Source organism: Coregonus lavaretus (assembly GCF_964263955.1).
Source record: "Coregonus lavaretus genome assembly, chromosome: 33".
NCBI lineage: Eukaryota > Metazoa > Chordata > Actinopteri > Salmoniformes > Salmonidae > Coregonus > Coregonus lavaretus.
This window is the reverse complement of record NC_140020.1, coordinates 4,144,037-4,158,724: the sequence shown is the minus strand read 5'-3', so window position 1 is coordinate 4,158,724 and position 14,688 is coordinate 4,144,037. Positions and strand designations below refer to the sequence as shown.

Genomic DNA, 14,688 nt, shown 5'->3' with positions numbered 1-14,688 from the left:
TGATGGCTGGCGCTAAATACAGGGACATTCTTGAGGGAAACCTGTTTCAGTCTTCCAGAGATTTGAGACTGGGACGGAGGTTCACCTTCCAGCAGGACAATGACCCTAAGCATACTGCTAAAGCAACAATCCAATTGAGAATCTGTGGTATGACTTAAAGATTGATGTACACCAGCGGATCCCATCCAACTTGAAGGAGCTGGAGCAGTTTTGCCATGAAGAATGGGAAAAAATCCCAGTGGCAAGATGTGCCAAGCTTATAGAGACATATCCCAAGAGACTTGCAGCTGTAATTGCTGGGGGGGGTGAATAGTTATGCACGCTCAAGATTTCTGTTTTTTTGTCTTATTTCTTGTTTGTTTCACAACAAAAAATATTTTGCATCTTCAAAGTGGTAGGCATGTTGTGTAAATCAAATGATACAACCCCCCCCCCCCCCCAAATTCCATTTAAATTCCAGGTTGTAAGGCAACAGAATAGGAAAAATGCCAAGGGGGGTGAATACTTCCGCAAGCCACTGTATTTGGTCTCCTCGACTATAGAAGGCTGTAGTGCAGCCTCTGAATGTCATAGAGTCAAACCAAAGATATCCCATATGCATCGGAGCCACGTCTTTCCCCAACATTTTACAGCTTGTTTCTAGCATAAAGCATTGCGGACTAAAGCGTCATTATAGATCGCTTTATATAATCAGGTCCGTAATTTTTTGGGGGACAGTCTTAAGCTAACAAGGGGTAGGCCTATGCTTTCGGCCATTTCCTTTAACAAAAACTACAATTCCCTCACATACCCCCTCAATTCGAGCCCTGGTTTTAACTTAACACACCAAGCCCTGCACTGACACTGAGATATGCATGGTGACTGACAAAATCTATGGATAGTAGACTATAACTTTCTGTCAAACAGGTAGGCCTACCTCTTATTTCTTGAATAGGAAGAAATAGGCTCTGACAAAAAGCCCTCTTGTTGTTAGTAGCCTAAAGTCAAATTGAAATGAAAACTGTTTAAATGAATCAGGCCTTCTCAAATTATTCTACTTTCAGCACCCATGCGCTGTCCATCTCCGTGGTTGCCGCTTCATAGTAATGTAAGTTATGTAAATTACTCGAATATGGCTTATTGTGAGGTCAATAACTCTGATAAATAGCTTCATTATGGGCAATGAAACATATATTGTTTTTATTTAAATCAATTCTAGCAGTAGAAAACTTACCTCCGGTCCTCCTTCTCATCTTCACGCTCTACCTCTCAAACTGAACCGGACACGAGTAGGCCTAGTCCGTGCGCACAGATATTGAATTTTTTGGACAAATAAATCAACAATTTTTGGAAGAAGCCCTTCACTTGCCTCCTGAAGTGGCACCGTACACAGCGGAGCCACTGGTTAGGCAGCACAAAGGGTTTTCGTTGCAAGAGCAGAGCAGGCAAGGGCTCATGATTGGGAAAGTCTATCCATTGCAGTGTGTAATGCAGTGTAGCCTAGTGTTATATGCACCATCCCAGCGGCGCAAAAAAACTTGTTGAGGAAGTACATTTTCTTAGAAATATAACTTTGCCCTCTGCTTCTCCGAGCATGCTCTTCGTATAGCCTAGGCCTATAGTATAGGCTATGGATAATTTGATTGAGACCACACTAGGCGTACTTGATATTGCATGCCCAGCAGAGAATCAGGGATGAGGGGCAGCATCAGGCACACATCGAGATATAATAAGCAACTAATTATCAAACACTGAGCAATATGACATTTAGTCAATTACAAATTACATGACCCTCCCCTGGACAAAATAAAATAAAATACTAAAGCCTCCCCCTGACTGAAATTGAAAAAGCATGACCCTCCCCCATTTTCCTCCGGGTGACAATTGTGTAAATTTCGACCTCACCCTATGTGGTCTGTCTTTGCACTTGGCATTTTGATGACTGGGGTCTGAGAGTTGAACTATGACCTCTGAGCGAGACCAGTGGTGAGAACACTGTATGTAGGAGAGGTTGAAATATCCCTGACCTGAGGCAAGTCTGTTGTTCAAGGGCACAGAGAGAGATAGGAAGGGATAAAAAGCAGTATAGATCTCTTTTTTTACACAGCACTTCTAAAGAGATTATTGACAATGAATATCATTTGTAATTACTCTTATCAGCCAGCCCATGAAATAGGACCCTGGTTGTGCCTATCTTGTTCCAGAACCAATATTGACTGTTTATGTTCATGTCCATTTCTCCCTTTCAGACCATTTGTAGGGGGAGTTTCATCGGACACGGAGACTACATCTCCCACGTCATCTCTGAGATGACTCGTCTTCCCGTCACCAGTTCCAACTCGCTCCGGAAGAGCAGTCCGTCGGCGCGGCAACGGGCCCGCTCCATGGGGCTTCTGGGTGAGCTCGTCGAAGGCGACACGTATCAGTATGAGGAGCTGGGCCAAGAGAAGCGTCATAACGGCGGTAACAGCTACTGGCAGGTACAAAGTGAGAGCGGTAGCCCCAAACTGGCCCCTAAGAAAACCTCCACCCTCCAGCCCAATGGGGTACTGCCTCGGGCAAAGTCGACGCATGAGATGAGCATGACGGCTGGGGATAAACCTGCACCTCTGCCGAAGGGGCCGGTCCCCACGCCCCCTAGAGGAGGAGGCACGGGTCATTATGCAAGTAGCGAAGGGGCCGGACTTATAAATAGGCCGGAACAGCAGATGGGCATGCCGCAAAAGGGCAAAGTAGTCAATCAGAGACCGGCGTCCTGCTATAACCTGCAGACCCTGCAGACGCAGCAGCAGGTCAACATGAGGGTCAAGCCTGGGGTCAGTCACCTGCCGGACCTTCTGACCTCCTCCAAGGATACTTCTCCTCAGAGACCCCACTCGTCCTGTGACCTGAAGGTAAGCCTCTTCCGTTTCCGTTTAGCATTGATATGTTGAAGCAGTGTCTTGTAGGAAGGAAACCTTGTGGTCACCTCAAGACTGGAGCTGCCTACACCTGCCATTGCAGATCACCTGAATTTGTAGTTTGTTGAAGGCCTATGCTAAAATATATTTCCTGTCATATTCCAGATGAATTCATTACCCAATGGCACCAGCAGCCTGATCGCAGGCAAAGGGCGAACCCACAGACCCTTACGTTCCTCCTCCACCTACACCATTGGATTGTTTTCACCCATAGTTCAGGGGGCTACCATGCCCCTACTCCCCAAACAGAACAGCCCATCCCAGCCCCAGCCTTCTCCCACGGGCTCCCCGGCCACCAACTCAACAGGAACCAAGCAGCAACAGCCCAAACCCAAGCTTGGGCCAGAGCCCGAGCCGGCCAAAGTGACCCACGAGCAGTTCAAGGCGGCCCTGCAGATGGTGGTGGACAAGGGCGACCCGCGCACCTTCCTGGAGAACTTTGTGAAGATCGGGGAGGGCTCCACGGGGGTGGTGTGCATCGCCCGCGAGAGGCATAGCGGTCGGCAGGTGGCGGTGAAGATGATGGATCTCCGGAAGCAGCAGCGCAGAGAGCTGCTCTTTAACGAGGTACGCAGTATGTTACTGGGAGGTAAACTGTCAGAATTGGACTGTAAGAAAGGCTAAACTATGTTAGTATATCATTAGGTTGCAGGTTCCTATCCGACCTGAAGGACCAAAACAAGATATGAAACAACATGCATCCATAAATGATATAGAACAGAACAGAGTACATTATTGTATAGTGAGTTGCACTTAACGAAATGTAGAACTCACTACACAGCATGGACTGTGCAGGTTTCTTGGAATTTGAACATTCTGTTCAATAAATCAATGCATGTCTAGTCTGAAAGGTAGATAGACACGGACTTTGTCCCAATGAGCTTGAAAAGCTTCCTTTCGATATCATCTGTCTGTCAAGATTACCTATCTACATGGATAGATTACCTATCTACATGGATAGATTACCTATCTACATGGATAGATTACCTATCTACATGGATAGATTACCTACCTACATGGATAGATTACCTACCTACATGGATAGATTACCTATCTACATGGATAGATTACCTATCTACATGGATAGATTACCTATCTACATGGATAGATTACATATCTACATGGATAGATTACCTATCTACATGGATAGATTACCTATCTACATGGATAGATTACCTACCTACATGGATAGATTACCTATCTACATGGATAGATTACCTACCTACATGGATAGATTACCTACCTACATGGATAGATTACCTATCTACATGGATATATTACCTATCTACATGGACAGGTAAAAGCAAAACGGTGGAAACCAAATCTATTTTCCCATCAGAAGTCATGAAGTAGAGAGAACAAACAAGTTCATTCAAGAATTTTGGGACATAGACACAGTGGCCCTCTAAGCACCTCTTCTCATGTCCATTTGTAACCATAAGGTGGTGATCATGAGGGACTACCGGCACAGCAGCGTTGTGGAGATGTACAGGAGTGCCCTGGTGGAAGAGGAGCTGTGGGTTATCATGGAGTACCTGCAAGGTGGGGCTCTGACCAACGTCGTGTCTGAAACCAGGTAAAGGATCTGTCAATAAGAGGCGCAATGTTGTCAAACTTAAAACACAGAATACTTCCTAGCAACAGTGATGTTTTATTAATCATCAATCAAATTATATATATATATAATTTTGTTATCATTGACTGTAAAGATCTCTCATTATAAACATATGTGTCATGACAGCGTTTTCATAATGCCATGACAATGTACACAAACCAAACCCGTTGGGTAGAATGAGATAGGTAATAGTTTGTTTTGGGAAAATCCCATGTGGTCTAGAAGTTATGTCAAGTAACTGTATTGCCACCCACTCCTGCATACCTTCTTTTGAGTTAATGGAGAAGGATTAAATTGTTATAAATGCCAATGTAAGGGGGGGGGGTCTAACAATAACACAAGTTGGCACGTGTTGCGACAAGATTCCTCTGTAATTGCCTGCTACGTTTTGGTCCACTGGAGAACGGTATAATGTTGATCTGACATAACAAAAGAAGAGAACGATTGACATGATGGATGTTGTCTCAAAGGCTAAAAACGACCATTTTGGATCAAAGGCTGACTAGAGTGTTGGATAACCAGTTTAAGTTGCGTGTCGTTTCACACCAGGCTGAATGAAGAGCAGATAGCCACCGTGTGTGAAGCTGTGCTACAGGCGTTAGCCTATCTCCATTCACAGGGAGTTATCCACCGTGACATCAAGAGTGACTCTATACTGCTCACGCTGGATGGGAGGGTAAGTGCGGCCACATCCAGAAATAATTTATATCCTGTCTGTAACCTCAGAAGCTATGACAAAATATTGCGCTAGTGAGCTTGCTAGCTAACAGGATTTACTCCTGGGCGCAGGAGTGGGTGGGTTTGAATTAACAAAAGTGGCAAAGAAACAGTCGCCAAAAGCCCTTACCCAGCACCTCTACCTATCCATCACCATTTACCAGCCCACCCCTACATATAAACCTTCAGAAACTCAATCACTGAAGACCAAATCTTAAATTGAGATAATGCAAATTGTATTGATATCTATGGGATAAAGTTAAAGGTATGATGAGCATGTATCTCAAGTTGTAATTTCGCCCTTTCAGTCATTTGGAATGTATCCAATAATGTTTATGGCCTTTAAAAAAAAAAAAAAGGTTTTATTTTTTATTATTTTCCAAGATCAAGCTGTCAGACTTTGGATTCTGTGCTCAGATCAGCAAAGACATCCCCAAAAGGAAGTCCTTGGTTGGGACACCATACTGGATGGCTCCAGAGGTCGTGTCAAAGACGCCATATGGAACTCAGGTAACAGAACAACCAACCAAAGCTGTGTTTGTTTGACTGCTAGAGGGTTGTCTCATTCTACAGTATCTGAAAAACGGACCCTTAAAACACATACAGTGAGCTCCAACAGTTTAGGGACAGTGACAGTTGTGTTGTTTTGGCTCTGTACTCCAGCACTTTGGATTTGAAATTATACAACGACTATGAGGTTAAAGCGCAGCCTGTCAGCTTTAATTTGAGGGTATTGTCATCCATATCGGGTGAATCGTTTAGAAATTACAGCACTTTTTGTATATAGTCGCCCCATTTTAGGGGACAAAGGTTTTGGGGCAAATTCAGTTATGTGCATTAAAGTAGTCAAAAGTTTAGTATTTGGTCCCTTTTTCCTAGCACGCAATGATCACATCAAGCTTGTGACTCTACAAACTTCTTGGATGCATTTGCTGTTTGTTTTGGTTGTGTTTCAGATTGTTTTGTGCCCAATAGAAATGATTGGTAAATAATGTATTGGAGACACTTTTATTGTAAATAAGAATATAATATGTTTCTAAACACTTCTACAAAATAATATCATACCCCCACACAAAACAAATATGCTAGCCTCCCCTGTTATTGCAATGGTGAGAATGTAGCATTTTTTGGGGGGTATGATATTTATGCCTCTGTAACTTTCTCATTATTTACGATTCATTCAGGACTATCTGTATTCATGGTAGCATCCACATGAATGTAGACGTGTTTAGAAACATATTATATTCTTATTTACAATAAAAGTGTCTCCAAAATTACACAGTACATTATTAACCATTCATTTCTATTGGGCACAAAATAATCTGAAACACAACCAAAACAAACAACAAATGCATCCAACAAGTTTGTAGAGTCACAAATTGGATGTAATCATTGCGTGCTAAAAATATGGGACCAAATGCTAAACTTTTTACTACATATATAAGTGAATTTGTTCCAATACTTATGGTCCCCTTAAATGGGGGGATTGTGTACAAAAAGTGCTGTAATTTCTAAACCATTCACCCGGTTTGGATAAAAATACCCTCAAATTAAATATGACAGACTGCACTTTAACCTCATGGTCATCGTATCATTAAAATCCAATGTGCTGAGGTATGGAGCCAAAACAACCAAAAATGTGTCACTGTCCCAATATCTTTGGAGCTCACTGTTTTGATTTTACACACACACACACACACACACACACACACACACACACACACACACACACACACACACACACACACACACACACACACACACACACACAGAGAGACTACCTGATCCTGTTATCGTTGCCTACACCTCTCCTTGTGACATCGCCACTTCAGGCCTGATACTCCTTGCACTAGAGAATACTGCCTCAGACAGACAGACAGGATTCTCTGTTACCCACTGAGGTATTTTCTTATCGGGATTTCAACAGAGATGGAGGGATGTGTGTTTGATGTGAGAGAAAGACAGTGTATGTACTGTCACTGAATGTGTGTGATAGTGTGTGCCTTTTCCTGTGATGTTCAATGGATGTGTGTACAGAATGGGTATTATATGGATGAACATTTTGTTTCTTTGGGTGTGTGATTATGTTCCTGTGTCAGTCAGGTGAATGGAAGGTCTCTGGATATGCTGTTTGGGGGTATGTGAGGCTCTGTGTGTGTGTATTTCAGTGTGTGTATGTATTGTAAATGTCTCTGTGATGTCTGGCAGGTGGATGTGTGGTCCCTGGGTATCATGGTGGTAGAGATGGTGGATGGAGAGCCTCCGTACTTCAGTGACACGCCAGTGGCAGCTATGAAGAAACTGAGGGACGAGCCACCACCTACAGTCAGGAACACACAGAAGGTGAAATACATACACAGTTAAAGTCGGAAGTTTACATACACCTTAGCCAAATACATTTAAACTCAGTTTTTCACAATTCCTGACATTTAATCATAGTAAAAATTAGGATCACCACTTTATTTTAAGAATGTGAAATGTCAGAATAATAGTAGAGAGAATGATTTATTTCAGCTTTTATTTATTTCATCACATTCCCAGTGGGTCAGAAGTTTACATACACTCAATTAGTATTTGGTAGCATTGCCTTTAAATTGTTTACTAGGGTCAAACATTTTGGGTAGCCTTCCACAAGCTTCCCACATCAAGTTAGGTGAATTTTGGCCTATTCCTCCTGACAGAGCTGGTGTAACTGAGTCAGGTTTGTAGGCCTCCTTGCTCGCACATGCTTTTTCAGTTCTGCCCACACATTTTCTATAGGTTTGAGGTCAGGGCTTTGTGATGGCCACTCCAATACCTTGACTTTGTTGTCCTTAACCCATTTTGCCACAACTTTGGAAGTATGCTTGAGGTCATTGTCCATTTGGAAGACCCATTTGCGACCAAGCTTTAACTTCCTGACTGATGTCTTGATGTTGCTTCAATATATCCACATAATTTTCCTTCCTCATGATGCCATCTATTTTGTGAAGTGCACCAGTCCCTCCTGCAGCAAAGCACCCCCACAGCATGATGCTGCCACCCCCGTGCTTCACGGTTGGGATGGTGTTCTTCGGCTTGCAAGCTGCCCCCTTTTTCCTCCAAACATAACGATGGTCATTATGGCCAAACAGTTCTATTTTTGTTCATCAGACCAGCGGACATTTCTCCAAAAAGTACGATCTTTGTCCCCATGTGCAGTTGCAAACCGTAGTCTGGCTTTTTTATGGCGGTTTTGGAGCAGTGGCTTCTTCTTTGCTGAGCGGCCTTTAAGGTTATGTCGATATAGGACTCGTTTACTGTGGATATAGATACTTTTGTACCCGTTTTCTCCAGCATCTTCACAAGGTCCTTTGCTGTTGTTCTGGGATTGATTTGCACTTTTTGCACACAAAGTACGTTCATCTCTAGGAGACAGAACGCGTCTCCTTCCTGAGCGGTATGACGGCTGCGTGGTCCCATGGTGTTTATACTTGCGTACTATTGTTTGTACAGATGAACATGGTACCTTCGGGCGTTTGGAAATTGCTCCCAAGGATGAACCAGACTTGTGGAGGTCTACAATTTCTTTTCTGGGGTCTTGCTGATTTCTTTTGATTTTCCCATGATGTCAAGCAAAGATGCACTGAGTTTGAAGGTAGGCCTTGAAATACATCCACATGTACACCTCCAATTGACTCAAATTATGTCAATTAGCCTATCAGAAGCTTCTAAAGCCATGACATCATTTTCTGGAATTTTACAAGCTGTTTAAAGGCACAGTCAACTTAGTGTATGTAAACTTCTGACGCACTGGAATTGTGATACAGGGAATTATAAGTGAAATAATCTGTCTGTAAACAATTGTTGGAAAAATTACATGCACAAAGTAGATGTCCTAACCGACATGCCAAAACTATAGTTTGTTAACAAGAAATTTGTGGAGTGGTTGAAAAACGAGTTTTAATGACTCCAACCTAAGTGTATGTAAACTTTTGACTTCAACTGTAGATACACACACACACACACACACACACACACACACACACACACACACACACACACACACACACACACACATACACACTACACACACTACTCACACTCCATCTCTCTCTCTGTAGATCTCCCCTGTGCTGAAGGACTTCCTGGATCGTATGCTAACACGCGACCCCCAGGAGCGTGCTACCGCTAGCGACCTGCTGGAGCACCCCTTCCTGCTGCAGTGTGGCTCGCCGCGGTGCCTGGTGCCCCTAGTGGAGCGATACCGCAAGCGTATGTCCCGCTGCTGACTCACCCGGACACACATGATCCATGTTGGCCGAAGACTGGGCTGATCCCATGATGTCTGACCCTGGGTTAACAGACGACCTGTCGCTCCATCCACAGCATTGGTATTGAGTCTCAATGCCCACTACAGGAAGTGGATTTACTGTCACACGGTGTGTGGATGGAAGGATACGGAGTCGATCAGAAAATACTCTCTCTCTCTCTCTCTTTATCTTGCTCCTTTTCTCTGGCTCACTTCCTTTACCAGGCCTCGTATCTCTGTCCTCCTCTCTTCTCTTTCTTTCTCTCTCTCTCCTTTTTATTCCACCCGTTATCTCCCTTTTCTCCTCTCTTTTTAAATCTCCATCTTCAAGGAGTGTTTTTCTGACCTGCCGGCTGGTGGATGCAGAGGCACCATTCAAATCCACAAATGGTGGGGTGGCAGCCTGGTACTGGTGGTTACCCACCATTATCATATGACTGATATGAGCGTAATTTATTCATTGTTTACTCATTTAAGCCCATCACTCTTCAGGGAGCATATAGGCCATTGACGATGTCTCCTCTCCATCACACCGTTCTGGGCAGTCTTCTCCAGCTCCTTCCATCCACCACATGTTGTATCCTCGGTGTTTGGCTCAAGCACCCATCTCCAGGTCTTCTACAGACACCCACTTTTGTGTTTTTCTTGCATGTTCCAGGATAAAGCTTGCCTGGGGATGTTGGAGGGGTTTTTCGGAGAGGATATACAATTCCGCGGGGACCTGACTGGTGTGCATGGCTTGGCTACAGCCACAAGGAATCACTTCAGATCCACAAGGGCATCCTCGCTCCCTTGTTGGACAATGTAGGACAGAATGGAATTGGATATCTGAATTTAAGGATTTGTTAATTCTATGCAAAAAGTGCAACAAGCCCCAATGTAGAATCACAGTGTCCTGAACCTTCTGTACTGAAAATCCCCACCATCACTGTCCAATTTGTTCTACTGACTTTGAAATGTAACAATTACTACTGACTTTGGTACTATACTTCTGTTCATTCTGTAAAAAAAAATGAATGACCAGACCCTTTCTACCAGATCACCTAGGGTTCCCCTGGACTTGATCAGGGGAGGATCTACAAAGTTGTCACAAGCAGAAGCTTTGTTTTGGTATTGCTGGAGGAACATGTTTTATAGAATTTCCAAATGGATAAAGTATTTCGGGATATTGCAGATATGAATGTGAGTAGTATAGTAAATAGCATGACTATACTGAGTATAGTAAATGTTCTATTTTGGGACAGGTATCCCCGGTAAAATACTATTTTAATCAGAACCGATCACCTGTATACTTTGGTTGAACAGGTTTTTGACAAATAGTCACACAATATATTGAAATGGCATACAATACGGACATGGGGTAGTTCAAAATCTCAAGACTGGATTGTTGTGTAGCCTGCTGATGTACCCCTGTTAGCTGACTAGCCTACTGATGTACCCCTGTTAGCTGACTAGCCTACTGATGTACCCCTGTTAGCTGACTAGCCTGCTGATGTACCCCTGTTAGCTGACTAGCCTACTGATGTACCCCTGTTAGCTGACTAGCCTGCTGATGTACCCCTGTTAGCTGACTAGCCTACTGATGTACCCCTGTTAGCTGACTAGCCTGCTGATGTACCCCTGTTAGCTGACTAGCCTACTGATGTACCCCTGTTAGCTGACTAGTCTACTGATGTACCCCTGTTAGCTGACTAGCCTGCTGATGTACCCCTGTTAGCTGACTAGCCTGCTGATGTACCCCTGTTAGCTGACTAGCCTACTGATGTACCCCTGTTAGCTGACTAGCCTACTGATGTACCCCTGTTAGCTGACTAGCCTACTGATGTACCCCTGTTAGCTGACTAGCCTGCTGATGTACCCCTGTTAGCTGACTAGCCTGCTGATGTACCCCTGTTAGCTGACTAGCCTACTGATGTACCCCTGTTAGCTGACTAGCCTGCTGATGTACCCCTGTTAGCTGACTAGCCTACTGTTTGCCAACACTGGATATCTATGTATGTCAACACCATTTTCACATGCATTTTTGTCCTTCTCAGAATGTTCTGTATCTGGCCCCGCACAGCAGTTTATATTTTTCATACACTTCAAAAATGTGACTTCACTTTGCACGTTAGTACTTGATGAGTACTGGTATAGGACAAAACCTATGAAAGTACTTCTTTAAATGTTTTACAAATAAATATCTGTGAACAAATACAGTTTTTTTTTTTGCAAATGTCATATTCATTATTATTTAAATACAGTTTATAGGCTTACAACATGACATAAGCATGCTGTTGAATCTGGATAAGAGCCTCTGTTAAATGATCAAATATGTGTACAAGTCATTGCCGTTCAGGTGAGATCATCGATGTCCTAACTGTTCACAGGATACCCTGGATCTGTTTATTTGTCATTTTTTTATCAGGTGTTTTGTGACCGAGCTTTTTGAGACCGTCATTACACCTTATCAAGGCGTCTTTTAATGTAGTGGAAGCACTAAATTATGGTATGGAGTGACAAAGTGTTTCACAGGGTTTAAAATAATATAATGCAGTCATTTCTACAATACACACTATACCAATGTAAAATAAGTTGTCAGGTTTCTCAGAGGGATCTGTTTTAACCTGCCTTGTGTTAATGAGTAAGAAATATGGAAATGATATGGAAAGGATGACAAACAAAGTTTCAGGTAGCAAACAACCCTGTGAATTTCAGCATGACCCAGTTTTCACCTACATAATGTGCGATGAAGTTTCAATGAAAACCCTTTTTGATTTTTATCACTTATAAAGCATGACAAATTGGGTGAAGAAATCAAATAGATGGATATAGATAAAGATATTAAATATGTTTCCTTAACAATAGTTTCCTAATTACAAATGAAATAGCATGTCAGTTAATGTACACAGTATGTAACGTGATTGTTTTTTGTTTCTCATTTTAAGAATGCTCAAGTTGAAGAATGAAGGAGAATGAACCGTCTCAGAAGAGATTTGACACTGCTGTAGGGTTGCAAAGGGACGGAATATTACCGATAACTTTAGAAATGTACCAGTAAACTAACAGAATTTTGGAAACTTGAGTTTTCACAACTTAAAAAATATAAAATAATACAATGTTTTAATATGAAGAAAAAAAAACATCGGAAATATAACCCATCAACTTCGTGAACACTGTTGCTCTTTAATGTGAGTCTCAGCATGGAATATTCTTTATATTTTTTTGTTTTTATTTATTTTACTATGTCAATATATCTTTGTTGTAAATGTTTTGGGGACAAATTGGTGGCAGTTGTGAAAAAAAGTAAATGGAAGAGTTGCAGAGATAATTGGAAATGACGTCATTGTTGATTAGATGTGTTTTTCATTATGAGGCTATTTTCTCCTGAACCACATGGTCTATCTGCTAGAAACGAATGGACATCGTGGAAACAGATATAAAGAAAATATGAATACATTTACATTTCCAAAATGACCTGTTAATCACCAACATTTCTGAAAATTCCTAAATAACTTTGGTAAATTACCGGGAGTTTTACAACCCTACACTGCTGTCAATTGATCTGGCATATGGCAGACAATGCTTTTTTGTGTCCCTGACAGCCACTAAAGAATATAATTTCTTCAACATTTTCCAGAGTCAGAAACTGTGGAATTAAACAGTGTGTCCCTTTCCTGAAATCATAATTTCATTTGAATCAATTCAACTGTGAATATGAACTTAGGTGGTACATGGACATTTAGATGATATCAAATGCACTGGACTTTTCTTAATGCAGTCTTCTGAAGAGAGAGGTTTATGCTATAGCAAAGCGGTTTCAAAAGCCCTGTGTGTGACACTCTGTAAAACTTATCTCGGAATTAAGGACGGAGAGTGCTTGTAAGTGTGCTGGAGTGACGCATGGCAGGCTAGTGAGGCACTTTGTGATGATAGGCCTTGTTATCAACATACTCTTCAAGAGTCATTGAGAATATAAGGCAATGCATGTTCTCAGTTTCTATAATTAGGTATGGCAAAATAGCTAAACTCCAATTGTGGCAGCAAGAATATAGGGTTAATCATCTATGTTCAGAGTTGTGGATTACATAGTAATCATCTATGTTCAGAGTTGTGGATTATATAGTAATCATCTATGTTCAGAGTTGTGGAGTATATAGTAATCATCTATGTTCAGAGTTGTGGATTATATAGTAATCATCTATGTTCAGAGTTGTGGAGTATATAGGGTTAATCATCTATGTTCAGAGTTGTGGAGTATTTAGGGTTAATCATCTATGTTCAGAGTTGTGGAGTATATAGTAATCATCTATGTTCAGAGTTGTGGATTATATAGTAATCATTTATATTCAGAGTTGTGGATTATATAGTAATCATCTATGTTCAGAGTTGTGGAGTATATAGTAATCATCTATGTTCAGAGTTGTGGAGTATATAGTAATCATCTATGTTCAGAGTTGTGGAGTATATAGTAATCATCTATGTTCAGAGTTGTGGATTATATAGTAATCATCTATGTTCAGAGTTGTGGAGTATATAGTAATCATCTATGTTCAGAGTTGTGGATTATATAGTAATCATCTATGTTCAGAGTTGTGGAGTATATAGTAATCATCTATGTTCAGAGTTGTGGATTATATAGTAATCATCTATGTTCAGAGTTGTGGAGTATATAGTAATCATCTATGTTCAGAGTTGTGGAGTATATAGTAATCATCTATGTTCAGAGTTGTGGATTATATAGTAATCATCTATGTTCAGAGTTGTGGAGTATATAGTAATCATCTATGTTCAGAGTTGTGGATTATATAGTAATCATCTATGTTCAGAGTTGTGGAGTATATAGGGTTAATCATCTATGTTCAGAGTTGTGGAGTATTTAGGGTTAATCATCTATGTTCAGAGTTGTGGAGTATATAGTAATCATCTATGTTCAGAGTTGTGGATTATATAGTAATCATTTATATTCAGAGTTGTGGATTATATAGTAATCATCTATGTTCAGAGTTGTGGAGTATATAGTAATCATCTATGTTCAGAGTTGTGGAGTATATAGTAATCATCTATGTTCAGAGTTGTGGATTATATAGTAATCATCTATGTTCAGAGTTGTGGAGTATATAGTAATCATCTATGTTCAGAGTTGTGGATTATACAGTAATCATCTA

The 14,688-nt window shown here is 41.5% G+C and overlaps 1 protein-coding gene across 6 annotated transcripts in view; it reads left to right on the top strand.

The window, feature by feature from the left end:
- The window catches only part of LOC311108526 (serine/threonine-protein kinase PAK 6-like), a 16,736-nt gene extending 5,007 nt beyond the window's left edge, over window positions 1–11,729 (top strand). The window contains exons 2-10 of one of the 6 annotated variants that reach the window (XR_014610513.1): window positions 2,229–2,873; window positions 3,045–3,506; window positions 4,382–4,515; window positions 5,104–5,230; window positions 5,656–5,781; window positions 7,480–7,614; window positions 9,354–9,623; window positions 10,200–11,205; window positions 11,477–11,729. Coding sequence is in view for 1 of the 6 variants with exons in the window: in XM_084151173.1 (XP_084007299.1) it covers window positions 2,229–2,873; window positions 3,045–3,506; window positions 4,382–4,515; window positions 5,104–5,230; window positions 5,656–5,781; window positions 7,480–7,614; window positions 9,354–9,521 (1,797 nt within the window). In the remaining 5 variants the exon portion in view is untranslated. Of the gene's footprint in view, window positions 1–2,228; window positions 2,874–3,044; window positions 3,507–4,381; window positions 4,516–5,103; window positions 5,231–5,655; window positions 5,782–7,479; window positions 7,615–9,353 lie in introns of all 6 variants that reach the window. The other 5 variants (XR_014610515.1, XR_014610514.1, XR_014610516.1 and 2 more) reach the window with 5 other exon arrangements.
- The last annotated feature ends 2,959 nt before the right edge of the window (window positions 11,730–14,688 follow it).